This window comes from Bemisia tabaci, chromosome 3, assembly GCF_918797505.1.
Source record: "Bemisia tabaci chromosome 3, PGI_BMITA_v3".
In the NCBI taxonomy this organism is placed as follows: Eukaryota; Metazoa; Arthropoda; class Insecta; order Hemiptera; family Aleyrodidae; genus Bemisia; species Bemisia tabaci.
The window spans coordinates 42,150,954-42,169,894 of NC_092795.1; the positions used below are offsets into that span (position 1 = coordinate 42,150,954).

Here is an 18,941-nt window from a genome sequence, read left to right on the forward strand (position 1 = left end):
ACTTTATTTTTTAAACGGAAAACTACTAATCTTTAATTCTGGGAAACTTCCGTGTTTTTTCCTCAATATGCGAAGAAAACTCCGCAAAAATTGCAAGAAATGATTTTGATTTGTGCTTTTTCAAAAAAATAAAATAGGAGCGGAGATTTTTAAACACAGCAAAGGAGATACGTGGTCTGATAGTTTTCACTGGTAGTATATTGCCATTTTCTCATAAATTTACATCATTTTCTTTTCAAATAATTTTACATGCTACAGGTTTGATATTTTAGCAAGAAACACTTGAAGGCTGTATCTGAAACCATTTTGATGCCTGTGCAGAAGCAGAGCAGATCTCGTTGCTGATGCGCAGCCCCCTCCCTCCCCCCCCCACCACTCTCCCATGCCCCAATTCATCTTCCTCACGCTCGTCTTTACTTCTCATAAAAGTAGACCTCGGTGATAAAATGTCAGACTTCGTCGCTAATTTTCACACAGTAATGTAATAGAAATTCTCCTTTGCTCGAATGAAACACGTTCATTGCAGTGAATTGAATATCAACTTATTCATTGTTTATGTAGAAATTTCGTCACAAAAGCTGAAACAATTTGCTCCAGTCTCGGTGTTATTTTACCATTCTCTCAAAACTTTTGTATAGTTTGGGAAAATGTGGAGCCATTCAGGGCCGGATTCACCTGCCGCCCATGGGCCGCCTGTATTTTGCCGCCCCCTTCTCATTCGTTTTGAAACTTAATATAAACCATCAAGTGAAAGTGCCAGCAGGGGAGGGGTGCATAAGACGCATTTACTCGTGTTGAACACATTTTTTGGGAACTACTAGCATAAGTTCACAGAACTTTGCGCGAAAGTTAAGTTTCGTAAACCTATCTCTGTGTGGACAAGGCCTTCCATTCATAAGAAATGAACGAAAAAATTATGAAAGAACAAACATAAATGTGGTTCAATGATGTTAACTTCCGCCGCCGCGCCGCGTAGACCGCACCGCGTTTGGCGCAATGCGTGAGGTATTCCGACAGTCTTGATTTCACTATCCATTTCACGCCGACCGCAAATGACCGCACTGTGTTTGATGCAATGCATGAAGTATTCACGCAGTCTTGTAGGCGCTATGCGTTTCACGCTGACCGCACTGTGTTTTATGCAATGCGTGAAGTATTCGTGCAGCCTTGTAGGCGCTAATATGTGTTACATGCCGATCGCCGCGCCGAGGGCTTCTCCTTTTCATCTCAAGTCCTCGTCATCATTTTTCTCTAAGTCGCACCGTTCCGGGCCAAATTGCGTGTTTGGTTTCTCTCTTAACTCGACTAATTAAAGGTGCTGTTTCTTGTATCACTCAGAGACGACAAAATTAGAAATTACTACACTCTCAGGAAATGAGAGATTTTGTCGCCTTTTCTCGTTAGTAATTTTTTTTTCTAAATCCGATTTTTTGTTATACTTACACTTAAAAAAATTGCACATTTTTGCCGCCCCTTAGATTTGCCGCCATGAGCCGCGGCCCATTTGGCCACTCCCTTAATCCGGCCCTGGAGCCATTTGCGGTTTTGCTGCTACAGACGCAGTCGCGTCGTCACCAACTTTGCCGTGCTAAGGAAGAACGCCGTATGAGCCCTCAGGCGTTGCCAAGTTTTCTCCGATAAAAACCGAATTTACTGGAAAAATAGTGAATATTTTTTTCCAAAATTTTCAGACAATTGTGTGCTCAATTCAATCTAAAAATATCTGAAATTTTCTAGGACAAAAATGCACGAATGTTGTCAAAAATACATGTTTTATCAAGTGAAATGTGGCAACTCTCGAATGTTCATACGGCGTTCTTTCTTAGCGCGGCAGAATTCATAGCCTTTCGAGGCTCCTCTTTTTGAAAAATTGGATATCTTCATTTTTTTTACGATATCGATACTAATCGCTTTCCACAGCAATATCACTGACCAGTCTCTTCTATCGTCATACATCACATCAGGAAATGACTTATTTGAAAATGAGTGACGTTTAAAGTGATGTTTAAAAAGGAGGCATTGTATAGATTGTGAGAGTTAGAATAACAGGCGAAAATATTCCATTCGCAGGGGTTAGAGGTAGAACAAGGGGCTTCCAGCCTTCAAATATAAATATAACGTACTCTATAATGGGCGCAATAACTTCCCGATTGGAGCGACGCCTGATTGGAAATATTCGTGATCCGTCGATGTATGAGTGTTGCCGATAGGAATAATTGAAGGCGCTTTGAGGTTTCCTGTTCCCTCATCGACCGAACGACGGACGCGACGTCACCGACGCGGTTCTCGCGCTTAAGCGAAGCGTTGCCGCGTCAAGCGAGGAAGTCCAACAAGTCTTCTACATTCTCTTAAATAGTCGGCTATTTAGGGTGATTCTTGCCACTTTCATCGTCCTAAAGTATTTTGATTTAAAAGAAAGTGTAAAATCTGCGAAATTAATACGAAAAATCGGGATAGCAAAAAATCGGATCAGATTATTATTTTCTTAAAGTCCATCAGATCGAAGGGGACGCCTCGATTTTCCTCTCTCCACGTGCTCCGTGATGTTAGGCTTAGGATCGTATGTTTTTCAACTCAAGACGTGTGGTTAGAATGAACAGTTGGAGTACTAGCTACATATTTAAAGTAAACTGTTTCTAGGTTTGAACAAAACCATCTAATGCCAAATGGTTTGCATTGTTTGGTTCTATACATATGTTCGTTTCTTGACTCCTATCTTCACATAATATATGATGACGCAGAAACTGCAGGAACCCGCAGTCCGTTTGCAAAGTCTCAAAATCTCCGCTCGGCCCATTCTGTTTTATCAAGAGATAACAAAACAAAGCTGTCTCTCGAAATTTTCTCGGAATAGTTCTTTCACAGCGAGGAAGAAAAAGTATCCTAAACCGCCTCCGATTTGTACCAAAAATGGTCTTTTTTATTAGCCAGTCAACGAGTTATTACAAAGAAGGATTCACAATTTGAAAATTTTGAGTTAGTGCCCCCAACCCTCCGCCGGGGGGAAACGCCCCACCAAAACTTTTGAAAAAGTAGCGAAAAGCAATTGCAAAATAAAGCAAAAAAAAATTGCAAGTAATTTGCAAAAAGTAGCTCTCATTGACTTAGATGCATCCCCAAAATTTCGTTTTCATACGTGCATTGTTCAAACGTTAGAGGGGGTCGCGGACTCTTCGCTCACCTCTTGTATTTCATAAAATTTCAATTTTTCCCACCTTAACGCTGATTGGCCGTTGCTCCTGACCGCGGCGCGCGGCAGGAAGTCCGCTGATTGGCCATTTCATTTAATGATCGGCGCTTGGCGGGAAATTCACTGATTGGTCGTTAAAATCGGAGACGGGCCTGGGTCAATTGCTGAATGATGGATGACGAAACTATTGTAAAACGTAAAACAATTGCATCTCCATCATTCACCTCTTGCAAGTTGGGTCAGGTAAAATTCACCTTACGTCTGTAAAAAAAAACAATGTGGTTTCTGTCTTTACTGATTAAGTAATTTTACTTTCGTCTCGTCTTATCATTGATATTTCACCCGCTCAAGGTGCCTAAAGTGATACATTTCTTTAAAAGTGACTCCAAAGACAATCTATTAAATAACATTGGCATCTGAAATAACCTACAATCCCATTTAATTTGAGTCTGAGCCCTGTTATCTTGCTCATTAGCATTCAGTCCTCTGGGTATACAACCATCTCATCTCGACCTCATCTCCCTGAATCATGAGGTTCTCTTCTTTTATTTATGGAAATCCAGTGGAGTAAGATCCCAACCATCTGTTGCTCTTCACCTCCTAGTGCACTCAAAATGCCAGTATCAAATTCATCATGCACAAGTCAGTCTCAGACGTAAGATCAATTCACTGAATCTTCCGTCTATGCTCGAACGAAGACACTCTTATGCATTGGTACTATCCTGCAAGTGTCTGACGTAGTGACTGTTTGTATTCTGGTGATCGAACTGTCCTATTAGTTCCTAGACTATAGTTATTCTAGCTGTGCATATTAAAGACGCCGGGGGACGAATTCAAATCTTTGGAAAGTAAAGCCATCAAGTCTGAATCTACATGGATACGCTCTCTTGAAGAAGTGATGCTAGTGTTTTGAAGGTGAGTACGTGCATGCAGAATTCAGTCATCAATTTGAGTCATCAAGCGTTTCTAGTATTCTGGGTCAGGAACATGTTACAGGTATTCTATGTAAGTCTTGCAAAGAAAATAATAATAGAACTGCTCTAATAAGTCCTCATGACACAGTAAGGCTCGTCATTAGTAGCAGTATCAATAATTTTGAACAACCATCAGGGTTGGCTAGGGAACTATATTCTGTAAGTTATCGAAATGCAGCAACGTTGTCAAAGTAAACTCAGCTGTCAACGTTTGCTTAGCTCCTCTGTTTACTTAAAGCAACTTAAAGGTTCAAAGACTCCTGCATGTGGTGAAGCATAAATGCTTGAAAAATTTTAGAATTCATTTTGATGGCAAATCTGCTGGACTGTACCTTTTGATTTGTGTTACTTAGTGCAGTTGCACCTCCTGTCCCACTTAATTATTTTAATGAAAAAAATTCTCAACGCCGTCACTTGAAATCTTCCTTGATTTTTCTCCGCCATGTGAAAAACATTCGACGAAAATTTTAAGGAGTGGATTTGACTTATTATTCTTTGATTAGAAAGAACGTGCCAAGCGGAGATTTTGAAATTTTGCGAACGGACTACGGGTTCCTGCAGTTTCTGCGTTAGTATGTAAATATACAAATCAAGGAAAGATTCATCAGAGCCAAATAATGCAAACCATTTTGCATTATATGATTCTGTTCGTTTACTTTAATTATATAGCTTACCCATATGCCAACTGCACATCCCGACTAAGCAAGCACGGATGTAGACTGTGCGCAGCAAACCAATGGCAACTGTCCATTATTTCTACTACTGTCAAGCAGAACATAAGCATGACTACAACATTCTTGGTAGAGCCTAGGGCGGCATTGTCAGTTTGAAATCTTTGCTAGCATTTGGTTCTACCATTCACATTGTATTTTGGAAATTATTTAAGTAACGATCTATATGACCTCTCAAATTCATTGAGGGCTTGGTAAAATTTTATCATCTGACGTTGTTCTTGTAGGTAATTACTTTAATTTTTTATTATATTTCCTTTTCAGGCCAAAGTGAAGGTCGCAAGCATAGAATGACCTCTTTTTTAACGCCAAATCGCCATGGCTACTCAGTACGGTTTTCCCCATTTGATGGAAAAAAAATTGTGGTTGCTACTTCTCAGTATTTTGGGCTCGCAGGTAATTACTATTATTGAAAAACTTAACCTTATTGAAGTCACTATTATTTATCAGTATGCTCCATTTCCTATGCCAGATGAAAACTAAATTTATGGGGATGATAATTTTATCTATTAAAATTTTTGTATTAGCATCACAACCTCTTCCCTCTTTGATCTACTTTTGCAGTTCAGAGGTTGTCAAAGATCATCGTTCACTAGGGGTCTTTGTTTCTTACATTGGTCCTCATTATCATTTGTCCAGGCTACCTATTTCCTATAATATCAATCAATTCTGTTACTTAAGTACCCACTACCCAGGTATTTCCCATCAAGACATGGAATGAAGTTCAAGGTTATTTATATAGCCCATGCTGAAAATGCTTGATGTTGAATTGTCTGAGGATTGGCAAACTTCAGCTTGATTTGCATTTAGCACAAGTGGTATTTGACTGTCAAAAAATAGCAATGCTCAAATGAAAAATTAAGTCCTGCCAAGCAACCTCCTTGATTTTAGGACCCCTCTCTATGTTCGTAATAGCAATCAAAGTTTTTTGTGTTACAAGATTTCACTGCACAGATTGACAACAGAAGGTACTTATTAAATGTCACTTGGGTTTTATTTGTTTGTGTCTTTTTTTTATCCTAGGAGGTGGAACGCTATTTGCGTTGCAGGTGACACCAGATGACTCTCTAGTAGAGGCGGGCAAATTTGAGTGGCCAGATGGCTTGTTTGATGTGGTGTGGAGCGAAACAAACCCTGATCTTGTTGTCACAGCTAGCGGTGACTGCTCTCTCCAGCTTTGGAACCTCTGCCAAGATCCGGTATGTACTACTTTGTCCTGCATATCTATTCAAAATGAAAAAATTGTAACTTTAAAAATCGATATCTCAAGAACGTTTGGGAGGTGGCGGCTAAAAGAAAATACCCCAACCTTACATTTGTCTCTTCTACATGTACAAGCAAAATGAACCCAATCCCAGGATGTCACTTTGTAGACTCCCCTCGTAAGCCAGAACATTTTACTCAAAGAACTTGTTCAATGGGAATGTTGCATGTGTGAGGAATTTGCGATTTGACTGTTGATTCTTGTGGGAAAGGAGCAAGAAACATGATGGTGCCACTGGTTTTCTCTGAAATCAACTCCCAAGCTCAAAAAAAGATCTCAAGTCGAGGCGAAAATGGAGGGGATATCCCACGCTATCCTGAGAGTCCACGTCTAGGTACATCAAGACAAACTCTCCAAGCGAAGATAGGGAGCAAATACATTAGCAGGGTTGCCGTGTTTTCATATTTAGAGTCTCCGAATAAAGTGGCAGCCCTGTCAATTTTTTTGCTCCCTATCTTTGCATGAAGAAAGTTTGTCTTGATGGAGACGTGGACTCTCAGGATAGCATGGGATATCCCCTCCATTTTGGCCTCAACTTGAGAGCTTTTTTTGAGCTTGGGAGTTGATTTCAGAGAAAACTAGTGGCACCATCGTTTTTCTTGCGAACTTTTTAAAAGAATCAATAGGCAAATCGCAAATCCCTCTCACATGCAACATCTCCATTTGTCGAAATGTCCAAGGCAGTAGCTTTACATCTTGTACTCATTATCTTTTCCATTTTTCAGTTTCCTGTACAAATTTTCAAGGAACACAAAAAAGAAGTTTACTCAGTTGACTGGAGTCAGACACGAACTGAGCAGCTCATATTATCTGCATCTTGGGATTGCACGGTAAAACTGTGGGACCCAACTCGAAAAGAATCACTCGCCACTTTTCCTGGTCACTCGCAGCTTGTATACAATGCTAAATGGTCACCCCATGTACCATCTTGTTTTGCGTCTGTATCAGGTGCGTTTTAAACACTCAACATCCATCTTACTAAACTTATCCATTGTGAAGTATGAGCAATGATATTCAAATAGTCTGTGATCCTAAAATGCTTTCCACTGCCTTGCAAGTGTGCATTCCTTCGGTGCTCAAAGCCAGGAAACTAAACGTAAATTTGTGTCAAGAAACCCTGAACTTAATTTTTATTCATACCTTTTAAAAGAGGGTTAACTTACAGAGTCTGAGAATTATCTTCTAAGAAAAGAGGAAGTTCGAGGAGGGTTTGACGCAAACAAATATTTAATTTGAGCATTAAAATAATGCAATTTTACAGCTCTTGTTGGTATGCTTAGTAAATGTAGACATTTTTTCATTTAATTGTTCTAGGGATTTGGTTATGGTGTGCATTAATCCTTTTAAAATATTAGAAACAATTTCAGCACAATGAAAAAAAATTGATGCTAGTTGAAATAACTGGCATCTTAATTGTAAAAATTTGTCACTAATCTTACATTTCATGAACGAAGGAGGAGTCACTTTAATAATAAGCATATCTGTTGGATCCTTCCATTTTAGGTGACGGAACCTTGCGAGTGTGGAATGCACAGCTTCCTCAGCGAGCATCGATATCTTTCAAAGTTCATGATGCTGAAGTCCTAAGCTGCAGCTGGTGCAAATACAATCTCAATCTCCTGGCCACAGGTGGATCGGAAGGTCTGATACGAGGCTGGGATTTGCGGAACCCCAGTTGTCCTATATTTGAACTCAGAGGCTGTGAATATGCTGTGCGACGAGTGCAATTTTCTCCCCATCAGGCATCTCTTTTAGGCTCAGTCTCGTACGACTTCACCACGCGCATTTGGGATATCAACCAATCACCAAGTGCCATAGAAACAATCAAGCACCACTCTGAATTTGTCTATGGTTTGGACTTTAATAATCTCGTGGAAGGTCAGATTGCTGATTGTGGCTGGGATTCTTTAGTGCATGTATTTAGCCCTTCATCATTACGCGATAGGGAACAACGATAACTTCTGCCTAGAAGGCACTATTGCTGCTAATTTGTTCCAAGAAATTTTCGTTCCCCTGGGGGTAGCATTTTTCTTTTTCAAAGCCCACAGTACTCTTAAATCATAAAAATATCCAATATTTTCAAGAGTACCTGTAAAATGGAAGTTTTTCTCTGAAAATTTGGGCAGCACCGTTGTCCTAGTTACACAAATGCAAAGGTAAATGGTACTCTGGACCAAGAGTGCAAAATGTTCACAACTGAAAGACTGACAGTTCAGGATGTGGTTGTTACCACAAATTGAAAAGCTGGAGGGCTCTTTTCTTTCTTGGAGCGTCGGGGAATGATGTATTTATGAGTTAAAGTCACACAGAATGATGCATTTCCTTTGAATCAGGTTGAAAAGCAGATATCCTTAGAGTAGTAGCAGTTGTGTTGAGGCATAGTCCTTAATATTTTTGGTTGTACAAATTCTGCTCTCAAAGTGGCCCAACATGGAGAGGTGCATGTCTATGAGAAATGTAAAATGTTAGGAATTTTACCTGACTCTTACCAAATTTCGAAAGACGAAGAAGAAAAAACTAGATTCTATTTCAGATAAGTTTACCTCCTGACTTTACCAAAGCAGATGAAAAGGGTAAATCCATCTGAAATGAGGTCTAAAAATTTAGTAAGAATGCTCAGAAATAAATAAATTTTTCATTGAGTCTTTTCATTTAAAGGAGGCTATCGAACAAATTATTGTAAACTAGCTATGTAACATGTGCTGCTGTATGCATGCCAAGCTATGGAAAAGAGTCAATCCTGCTATACGAGAAGGACAAGTGAAAAAAGGGGAATGCTCCGCACTTCTGTTTCTGAACCAAGTCAAAGACCTCTCCTCTAAAAGAGTAGGGTTTTATAAATTCACTCTTTCAGCATTGAACAGATTTTCTACTCCACATTGATACACCTATCTCATTGGTTAGCATCTGCAAATTTGCAATAATGTGATATATTTTGAAGAAAGTATATGGAAACTCAGACATTTTAGTCGAGAGTGTTTAAGATAACGACTTACATTTTTTTTAAGTCAGAAGATTTGTTGGATCTCAATTGTGTAAGTAATGGATATTTTCATGTTCTCATTTACGGAGGTATTAATTCATTTGATGAAATTAAAATACCTATCAAAGAATAATTCCAGAAAATGGACAAGCTAAATGTCAAAAAATGTTATGTTCGCTCTACAGCTAAAAATAGGCAACATTGTTGCTGCTTGTTGTCCATGGTACTTGACTGTTGTGCCCCATTGTTGTCGAGCTTGTATCTTTAAAAAATCGGCTCAATAAACCAGCATCCTTGCTTTCATTTTCTCCATTCCTTTATTTTTTCATCCCTACCTCTCAGCCACTTGTAATGCATATTTGCATTATTTCTTCATTGTTGACATTCTGAACTTAATGTAACAGAGACAATGTTGCGGTAAGAATATTCACAAATGGACCCCCAAAGTTATCCATTTTCTTTCATGTTTGGCGTAGCCTTCATACAGATACTGAACACAGTGTCACAGTCTTCATGATGATTAATGCACACTTTAGTAAACTTTTCAGTAAACTGAAAATCTCAATACGAGAGAAAAAGCTCATTAAAGATTGAAGCACACGACTCGTGTGTCCACCGCAATCAGTTTGTAGATGATAGTGGGTAACATTGAAGCATATTTACCTTCTTACAGGAGATATAGAGGCAAGTAGAGATAATAGGTGTGATAAGAGTGTATCACAACTATTGGTAGGTAACCATTTAACAGAATAGATAAAATTACAAGAGCAAATTTGATAAAAATCATTTATTAGGTACATTAAATGCAACCTGTTATGATTTATTGGAGTTATTGAATAAAAAAGCATAATTAAAACAGCAGTATTAAAAAATATAGGTTGAAGCATATTAAAAGTAACAATAGAGATAAATCAGAAATTAACAAACCAAAATAACAAGCCAACCACTAAAACAAAAGATAAAGGTTGGAATGCAAGCAAAAATCAAAAAATAAACTGTGATTAAAAATTTTGCTTCAATCATTGCCGCAGCAGAGTTTTCAGACCAGACTAACACCAACATGCCTTTTCTTAGACATGATCAAATATCTTTGGACATGATGGTGAAACTGCAAAAATGCAATTTCCGGTTGGCGATATTGCAGACTTGATGTCATACTTCATTTTCTACATGGAAAACTAATGAACGTCACTTTTGTATAACTTCAATGAATTTTATTATCTATTCAAAGAATATTCTGAGAAAATTTCAAGCCAGGATGTTGATTCTTTCTCCTTATGAAAACTAAAATGAGAGCAAAGATTTTGAAACACCGCAACCAAGATCAGCATTTTTGCAGTCTCACTGTCAATGTCAGTAGAAGTATCGAAAAGACAACCAAAGACCATCAAAAAATAAAAGAATAGCTATACCTTGGTTAAATTTGTTTTTCAGTTTACTCAAGACCTGTTGCATCAATCTCTGATGACAAAAAATATTTTTACATGCTACTACCATACGACTTTGATCAAAGTTGATGTGAGGTAGTTTACTTTAAAAAAAATCCATGTTTAAAAGATTGAATTAATATGAAGCGATTTCATTGAGAAATTAATTAATATGAAGTTTAATGGTGATGAAGGATTTAATTTAAAAATATGCATGAAAATTTGTAAAAATTCAAAAATTAGATGATTAGGATACATATTATGATAAAATGGCACAGAATCATTGAAATGTTGTGATGTTTGGAGAGCGAAAGGTACATATTAGACATGCAATCTAACCAATAGAAGGGAACAGTTCCAAATATTTGACTTTTCCCATTCCACTCTTTCTCAAGATAAGTATTGTTTTTTACATATGAATCGCAAATACTCGAAGAAACTGCCCCATAAGTTTAGGTATATTTGTACTTGAACTGTTCATAAACCTATTAATTTTATAAAACTTTCACTATTGTGTACTTGAACTCAGTTCCTGGAAGCCTCTGAAATAACTATTCAGACAATTATTAACAAATAAATAATTATCACCTGTACATAACAGTTAATCACAACTTTTACTGCTAACTTTCATGGGCACACTTTGTTCTTTGAAACCTTCAAAATTAAATAGGCTGATAGAATTTAAATATTAAATATGTGATACGACTGTGTCGTTCCCGTAAAAAATTTTGGCAGTCTATGATATCGATTTGAGCAAGTTTCCTGCGATTCTTTTATTCTTTTTATATTTTTTATACTTGCCCACTACTTTTATAAAAATACTTAAAAGAAAATAATGATTGTAAAAACTTAACAAATCAAAAGTATAACAATTTGAAATGGCACAACTACAATTTTGATCACACTGAATGGAAGATACAGTAGTGCTGTTTCAACAGCAAGCTTTTCAGACAAAAATCACAACTTAGCATAGTGAGATTCATGAACCACCATGCTTTTCTGAATATCTTCAACGGATAAGGCACCTGCATTAAAAGAAAAGAGAGCATCATTAGCTTTTCCAGGTTGTGTAAACTTTGGCCCTAGTGATTCATACTTGATACGAAATATTATCAATATGCATATTCATCACAGGTCGAGATATACGTAACAAGTTTTACTTAAGTTTTGATTCTTTGAAAGCATCAGGAGAAAAATTTTCAGTTTGTCATTATCTGCAATGTAAATTGCATATTTAGAGCAGCTCAAACATTTTTTGCTGAAATTGAAGGAGGCTACCACATGCTATAACCAAGTTAACTTGTATCACATTCGTCAAGAGTTTAATTTAAGAAAGACACAAATAATAACTGGCCAAGTTAATCCTTGGATCATTGAAGTAAGTGGCCTATATATGAATTCAATGTCGGATAAAAAATTTTATACATCCATAAGAGTATGAGCCGCTTTCACAGTGCTCTCAGAAGCTATGTGACACCTAACCATCACAGATTTCTATCCTCCAAAGCCCCTCTGGGAGCCGGCATTCCCTCATTTCTTGTTCAACACAGTGTTACCACCCTTCCATTGGGTGTCCCCTTCATTGCCTCCCGGAGGAAATCTGAACAGACATCTTTCTTGGCAGCTTTTCTTCGGTCATTCTGATCTGACCACACTAAATTAACTGTTTGGTCATGCTGTCAGATATGATGTCATTTTCGAATGCCTGATCTAACACACTCGAGAAGTGGAATGAAGGAAGGTATGAGTGCATTCAATAAGGGCTTTAGATTTGTTCAACGAGGAAAGTTTTTCACCATGACAACAAAAAAGTAAAAATTATTGTCTTGACGCCAGCCTAAAGTGTGTTAATAATAGGTTTAATTTCCTTGTTAAAATTAAATTTTCCCAGGATCAACAGCAAAAAATTACTTAACTGAAAATTTTATAACGTGATAAAGTGAAAATTATGGAACTCTGGTAGGTAGCAGAACTTTCGAACAAAATTACTGGAAAAGTTCTTACCTGCTAAGGCAAGAGCATTGTCAAACTCTGATTTAAGAATTTCCAGAACTCTTTTAACTCCATCTTTACCACCGTTCGTCAGACCCCAGATGGCTGGACGACCAACAAATACCTGTGGGAAAATTGAAACAGTTGAATGGAAGCTTTTAACAATTGAGTATTAAAACTAATTTTAAAACAGATGGAAAGAGAAATATTTTTAGATGCTTTGACTGATGGGATACTGTTGAAATTTTGACATTCAATTTAAATATGTTGTCTTCATCATTCATTTGCCAATCTCCATGCTTTTAGAGTAAGAAATGACACTCAATATCAGTTCCACAGTAAATCCACTAAAAGTTTCGAGAAAAATAGATTAATTGCGATGATAGCTAGAAAGTCAACATGAAAATATCACTACCATCTTGGCTCCGAGGGCAAGAGCTTTAAACACGTCAGTGCCATTGCGAATTCCACCATCCAAATACACTTCAACTCTTTCACCAACAGCTTCAGAAATTTCAGGCAAAGCTTCAATCTGTGAAATAAAAAGATAAATTTAGGTTTACACCACCTGGTATTGCCTGTCTTATTTGATCACAAAATTTGGCTAAAATCTTGACCTCTGATTAGTTGAGAGCATGCTCTATCTCAACTAACTTTGAAATTGTGCGCGGTCAAAAGATTTAACAGTCATAGGACCACATCTTTTCAAAAAGTGTGTCATTTCTGGACTAAATTAGAGGGCTGTAAAATTACATGCTCAAGGAACACAGGGGAAAAGTTACATTTATCCTTCTGCCAAAAATCATATTATATAAGAGATGGACCAAATATGAAAAAGTGAAGCATATATTATTACTTCTGCAGGGATGATAAAAAAAACTTGGGAAACTTATTAATGAATCTAAGAGAATATTTTTTTCAAATTTCTTCCTCATCAAATGTTTTTGATAATGCAAAGAAAACAGGCAAAAACATACTGAGGCAGGAGTGGTGTCCAACTGCCTGGCTCCGTGGTTTGAGACTAAAATAGCAGCAACTCCCAGATCAGCTGCAATTTTGGCGTCCTCTCTTGTAAGGATTCCTTTCAGCACTATTGGTAGTTTAGTAATACTGAATAGAAATTTCAGAAGAAAGAAAAATATTAAAAGATATGAGTACAATAAAAGATATGCTGGTTACAATAAGAATCATATTGTAACAGTACTTAATTATTTTCTAACAATCAGATGGACTTCAGTGAAGAATTTCCAAAAATATACTTCTGCAAGGAGATGTGCTTTAATACATACAACAGGAAAAAATTGAGAGAAAATGAAAAACATAAAAGACATAAATTTTGAGGGTCTTTCTCCCTTAAAAATGTATCCATTGACAACAGTAAATTTAATAAAATCAATGATAGCTAAACTCCTCTTGGAGAAAATTTTTTCTGCAAGCTAGCCAGAATCCTTCCACAAACCTTCAAGGATCTTCTGAAGATAATCAAAGTTTGGATCAAAGATTTGAACAATACAAAGAAGGCCAAAGATTGGTTGAAAAACATCTTGCCGTTAGTAGGCCATGAAAATGAAGAATCACGCATGTTCGATAATGGAATTGATATGATTTTACAAAATAAAAAAACAGTTTCAGAATTGGTAACGGAAAAGAGTGTTGTATGCAGAGTTTTTGAGAAAGTTTCCTGAAACTAGCCTCTCTGCCCATTGCATTAAATAAAGCATCAAATACAGGTTTGAGGCATCTTGCAACGTAGCCAAATCGTACATTAAACATTGTTGAATTAAATCTTTAACGACCAGAAGATAGAGATATAAAAAACAGTCACAATTACCTTTTTAACCATTGGACATCTTTCCAACTCAAGGTAGGATCAAACAAAGCATTGACATAAGAGCTCAAAGCACTATTTCCTTGACCTCCTTTCATATTCATGTATGACTTTTCATCGGAGAAATTAGCCAACCTAGAAGATTCGGTGAATAGGTAAGTTTGAAAAGAATTTGCAAAATTGGACTTACAGCCTCGAAATACAAATAGTGACAAAAAAGAGGAAAATTTTCGATAGCATTGAAGTGGGAGACTGAATGGAGCTCTCTGGCAAACATTAATTAGAAACAGTAGAAAAAAAAAATATTTTTCTTTTTGTTGTGTGAGAGTCGGTCTTCCTACCTGGTACGTACCTGTCTCCTTTCTCCATGTTGTAGACTTACTATCATATTATATTTTTTCTTCGGAAAATATGTCAAATTCATCAAAAACTTTCTGATTTTTCTTCTCTGTTAGCAGGGTGTTCTGTTTTAATTTCAAACTACATAATTGACTTGTTTCTTTTTGAAAAAAGAAAATAGGAACGGAAATTGTGTAACACTGCAACAAAAATGGCCGTTGCCCATTGTGCCGAAAATTCATTTACATTCACTGCATTGCTAAGCCCAGAGAGTAAATGGGAAGAAAATTGGTAGCATGCATGAAATATTTTTCTACTTACTTCAAATGAGCCGGTATGTCAAATTGGTTTTTAGCATCAGCATAGCGAATGCCAAACTTGGGCGTGTCAACTGTGAGTACTAGAGCTTTGAACCCTGCTTTGTCTGCACGTTCAACAAGCCTTCTTGTAATATCTCTGTAAAAAGTGTATGTATTTATCAAAATGAAAAGTCGTACCTTTGCTAAATTTTCAAACAATTAAATTAAGTTGAATAGATTTTTCACAATAATTTTTTTAAATTTTGTTAAACAAAAAAAAAACCAAAAAATAACTTATTTTCCTTAAATATCCATGAATAGGGGAAAATGGTCCAATGGACAAGTTAGGAATTAAAGCACCTTGACATATTTCACTGCTTTGACTGTTGCGTAGAGAGTAATCAATGTAATGGAAACTTAAGAAATTAACTTTTAAGCGAAACATCTGCATGTGCACTAACGCTGATTAAATGTGACAAATCATTCACATAACATCATTTGTATTTTCGACATTGATTTCATGCTGATGATAAATACTTAAATCTTCTTAAGGAGTGGATTTTTTAACTTCCTGCTGCATGAATCGAGTTTTACATATCATCTGGTGCCTCATTGCTTAAATTTATAGAAAGTGTTTTACTTTTTTCAAATTTTCATTCTTTCAATTTCAAAGGTATTTTTAAAGGAAATACACCAGGCATTGCATTCAGCACAAATGTCAGACAATACCTTTTAGAACCTCTGTGTTGGAGAGTTTGAAATTGATTTGATTGTCAAAAAGCTTTCTCCGTAGATCATAAAGCCTCTTGACATAGCAGAGATGCTTCTATTTTCTTGAGGTTTCTATTATTGAGGCTCTTTTTTTAAGGCCTGTACACTTTTTGGTAAAACCTTTATAGTCAGTGATTTTATATATAAGAACTCTATGAAAAGTCCTTGTTCCTAGGTCTAAAAAGCTGCCCGAGCCATGTGGATAATTTTCCAATTTGTCTCACCTGTCTTTATAGATGTAAAGTTGAAGCCACTTGATTGTATTTGGGGCAGCAGCAGCAACATCTTCTACACTGGTTGTACTGAGAGTTGACAGGATAAAAATAGTGCCCATTTCGCCAGCAGCTGTTGGAATGTAAAATTTGAGTTTAATTTCGCAAAGATGATTACAGATTTTTTTTAAAAAAATTCAGCACCTGGAATATGTACGTTCTAAACATTCTGAGAAGGACGTGATCCATTTAAAAAATTAGAGTCCAATTCAGGAATTTCTACCGGTTGAAGTATTTGACTGTCTAATTTTTAAAAGAAATCCAACTCCCGATCATGATCTTTCAATTTCCAACTCAATTTTCTAGAGCTGCGATTTGGTAGAATGAAAAAATACAATTTAGAAGTTTATTACTTATGGTATTCAATTTAGGGGGGGGGGGGACGAGGACCTTAAAGAATTGTTATATTCCCGATTTCTATTTTCTTCTTTTTTAAAATTTGAAAACGCCGGCAGTCCAAGAGAAATGATGAGCCAGGGTTGTTAGATGAAAAAAGGGCAGTTTTCAAGTAAAGTTTCAAAATATTTGTAAAATCGGGGGGGGGGGGGTTCCCCCTTGAAATGAAAATATTATAGGAAATATATTCAGAACTTAAGATATTTTGCATATTGTGATAGCAAAGCAAGTAAGAGACTTTTCCACAGGATTGTGCGAACAAAATTTAAGCAAAAATACGTTTGCTCTGCAGTTTAGATAGTGAATATCTAGCACTGACCTCTGGCAGTGCCAATCTCTCCATCATGATGTGCCATCTTCTGCATGGCTGTTGGTGCTATTCCAAGAGGAAAAGAAATACGATTTCCAAGGATTTTAGTTTCAAGCTGTCGAACAGATACATCAATCATGACACGAGGTCGGATACGTAGCCTGCAATGTGAAGAAAAATTAATGGAGGGAGGGAAAAAAATAAAGATGAGTACAATTCTATCTAAAAATTACTGTATAACATTGTAAACTGTCTTATTTTCTTGGTAGGTTCATTTTTTTAAAGACATTTTTCAGAAATAAAAAAGTCCAGTACTGCCTAAGCCTTTTGAGTAGGCACCTGAGTTTGTTTAGAGGCAGATTTTTGACTAGTTGATGAGATGAGGTGGAAAATAAATTTTTTAAGATATCTTTTACCAAAATATTCAAGAGTGTTTATCAAAAATCATAATATACTTAAAAGTGGGGTGCCTATTATGAAAACTGTAACATTTCCCCAAAAGAAAACTGGCAATGAGTCCTAAAAATTCTTGCGATGTATCTTTCCAGGCTCCTAATGTGGTTAAACTAGCTTACAACCTATCATATAGAATGGAATGAAAATCCCTGAAAATGTTGACTTTCAATTATGAAAAGAAAAACAACTGATCTAGACTCCTCATCCAGGTGGGCGCTGTAGAGGGCATCAAGCTAAAAGATGGATAGATGACATCCAAAAAGAGATAAAAAAATGCCAAAATCTCTACTTTGACAGATTCCAGTGGCGGTCAGGGGTCACAGACCACCCTAGTGCACTGTAAAAGCTGCTGATATATAAATAAAAAACGACCTAAGTCTAAGCGCATCAATCTGGAGGATTATCTACTTTGAAAATTGCACAATTCAAGTAAAGGAATAATATGAAAAGATCTGATGATACACAGCGGATGAAGCACTAAGAAAACGAGATAAGCAACATCCCAAATAAACAAAATTACCTTTGAAAAGCTGATATATTGTTGGCCAAAGTTGTTTCATTACAAGCACCACTTTTGTAGTATCCTTTGACTTTCTTCGGTAAAATCTGTAGAGCACTTTCTTCAAAATCTTGAATATTGCACAAGTGATTAAAATGTGGAATATATGACTCCTTGGATGCCATATTATACTTGAGTTCCTAAGAATGAAAGTAAATACTTAGCATACATACTTTTAAATTAAAAATAATTGTAAAATATGTGCAATAATTCCTTGTGATGAAATCGGGCTCTTTTCCTAAGAATAAGAGGTTTGCTCGCAATGGTCTTCAGAAAATTTACTTTTTCTTAAAACTTAAAAGTGCAGGATGCCTTACCATTGCAACTTAGAATTGCAGACAAAATATTTGTGTCTGGGTCAAAATTTTATTCATGTAATTTCTGTGCAATGGATCTTATTTTTTCTTGTATAGGCAAAAAATAAAAAGTTTTCATTGAGTAAACTTGTCTGTGGGTACAGGGTACCTTTATAGGTATATATTACTCATCAATCCTGGATTTTATTGAGATTTCGACTGAGGAAGCAATGTTTTTGGTTCCAGGAGAGATGTTCCTTTGCCACCTCTTTTTTTAGTGTGGCTTTTCCAGATTTACTTTCCACTTCCAGGGAGATTTACAACTTGTCCTTGTTTTATGATTATTCTAGAAACTAAATCCTATCTGACAATGGGCTATCATGGAGCAGTAGCCTGTTTATCTCCTTACCCCACCATTCAAAGCTTGGCTGCATCTTTTTTTAAAACCATAGTCAAATGCATGCCAGTGTGGCAGTTGATGTCGATGATCTGAGCAAATTTACATCACCTCACCACACAACATATCATCCATGACAGCTCAGGACTGAAAGGAAGTCACAGGAGTAACTTTTAAAGCTAAAAGATCGAAAAGTAGGTAATTAAAGTCCCATGCGAGTTGTTAGAAGTATTTTAGAGGTGGATCCATAATATATCAGAGCGATTTTAATATACATACCTTTATGTAAGTATAGAATTTGATGTCGAACTTGCTTTTAAATGTAAGTAAGACTGTTACATAACTCAGGCGATGTACTTTTAGCTATCCTCTTTGCCAAAAGCAAGAGGGTATAATTCCGAACGGTAGCAAACACTTGACATTTGAACAGTGAACTTGAATCTTAAATTTTATTCAA

General features: G+C 36.5%; 2 protein-coding genes across 3 annotated transcripts; one reads left to right on the forward strand and one right to left on the reverse strand.

The window, feature by feature from the left end:
• Positions 1-3,426: 3,426 nt before the first annotated feature.
• On the forward strand, positions 3,427-9,445 carry Pex7 (peroxisomal biogenesis factor 7). Of its 2 annotated transcripts, none has more exons than XM_019054935.2 (5): positions 3,427-3,845; positions 5,160-5,291; positions 5,919-6,094; positions 6,885-7,107; positions 7,663-9,445. In XM_019054935.2, exons 2-5 carry the CDS (start codon positions 5,186-5,188, stop codon positions 8,115-8,117), a joined length of 960 nt encoding a protein of 319 aa, XP_018910480.1. In that variant the 5' UTR covers positions 3,427-3,845; positions 5,160-5,185; the 3' UTR covers positions 8,118-9,445. The 2 variants fall into 2 exon arrangements, with proteins under 2 accessions (XP_018910480.1, XP_018910479.1); XM_019054934.2 differs by having other exon boundaries at positions 3,428-4,105.
• Positions 9,446-9,914: 469 nt separating this feature from the next.
• Positions 9,915-18,921, reverse strand: Hao (Hydroxyacid oxidase). The gene is made up of 10 exons (XM_019054933.2): positions 18,764-18,921; positions 17,753-17,931; positions 16,786-16,937; positions 16,023-16,143; positions 15,050-15,184; positions 14,393-14,524; positions 13,539-13,671; positions 12,977-13,093; positions 12,574-12,685; positions 9,915-11,594 (listed from the first exon to the last, which is right to left on the reverse strand). Exons 2-10 carry the CDS (start codon positions 17,914-17,916, stop codon positions 11,527-11,529), a joined length of 1,134 nt encoding a protein of 377 aa, XP_018910478.2. The 5' UTR covers positions 17,917-17,931; positions 18,764-18,921; the 3' UTR covers positions 9,915-11,526.
• Between the last annotated feature and the right edge of the window lie 20 nt (positions 18,922-18,941).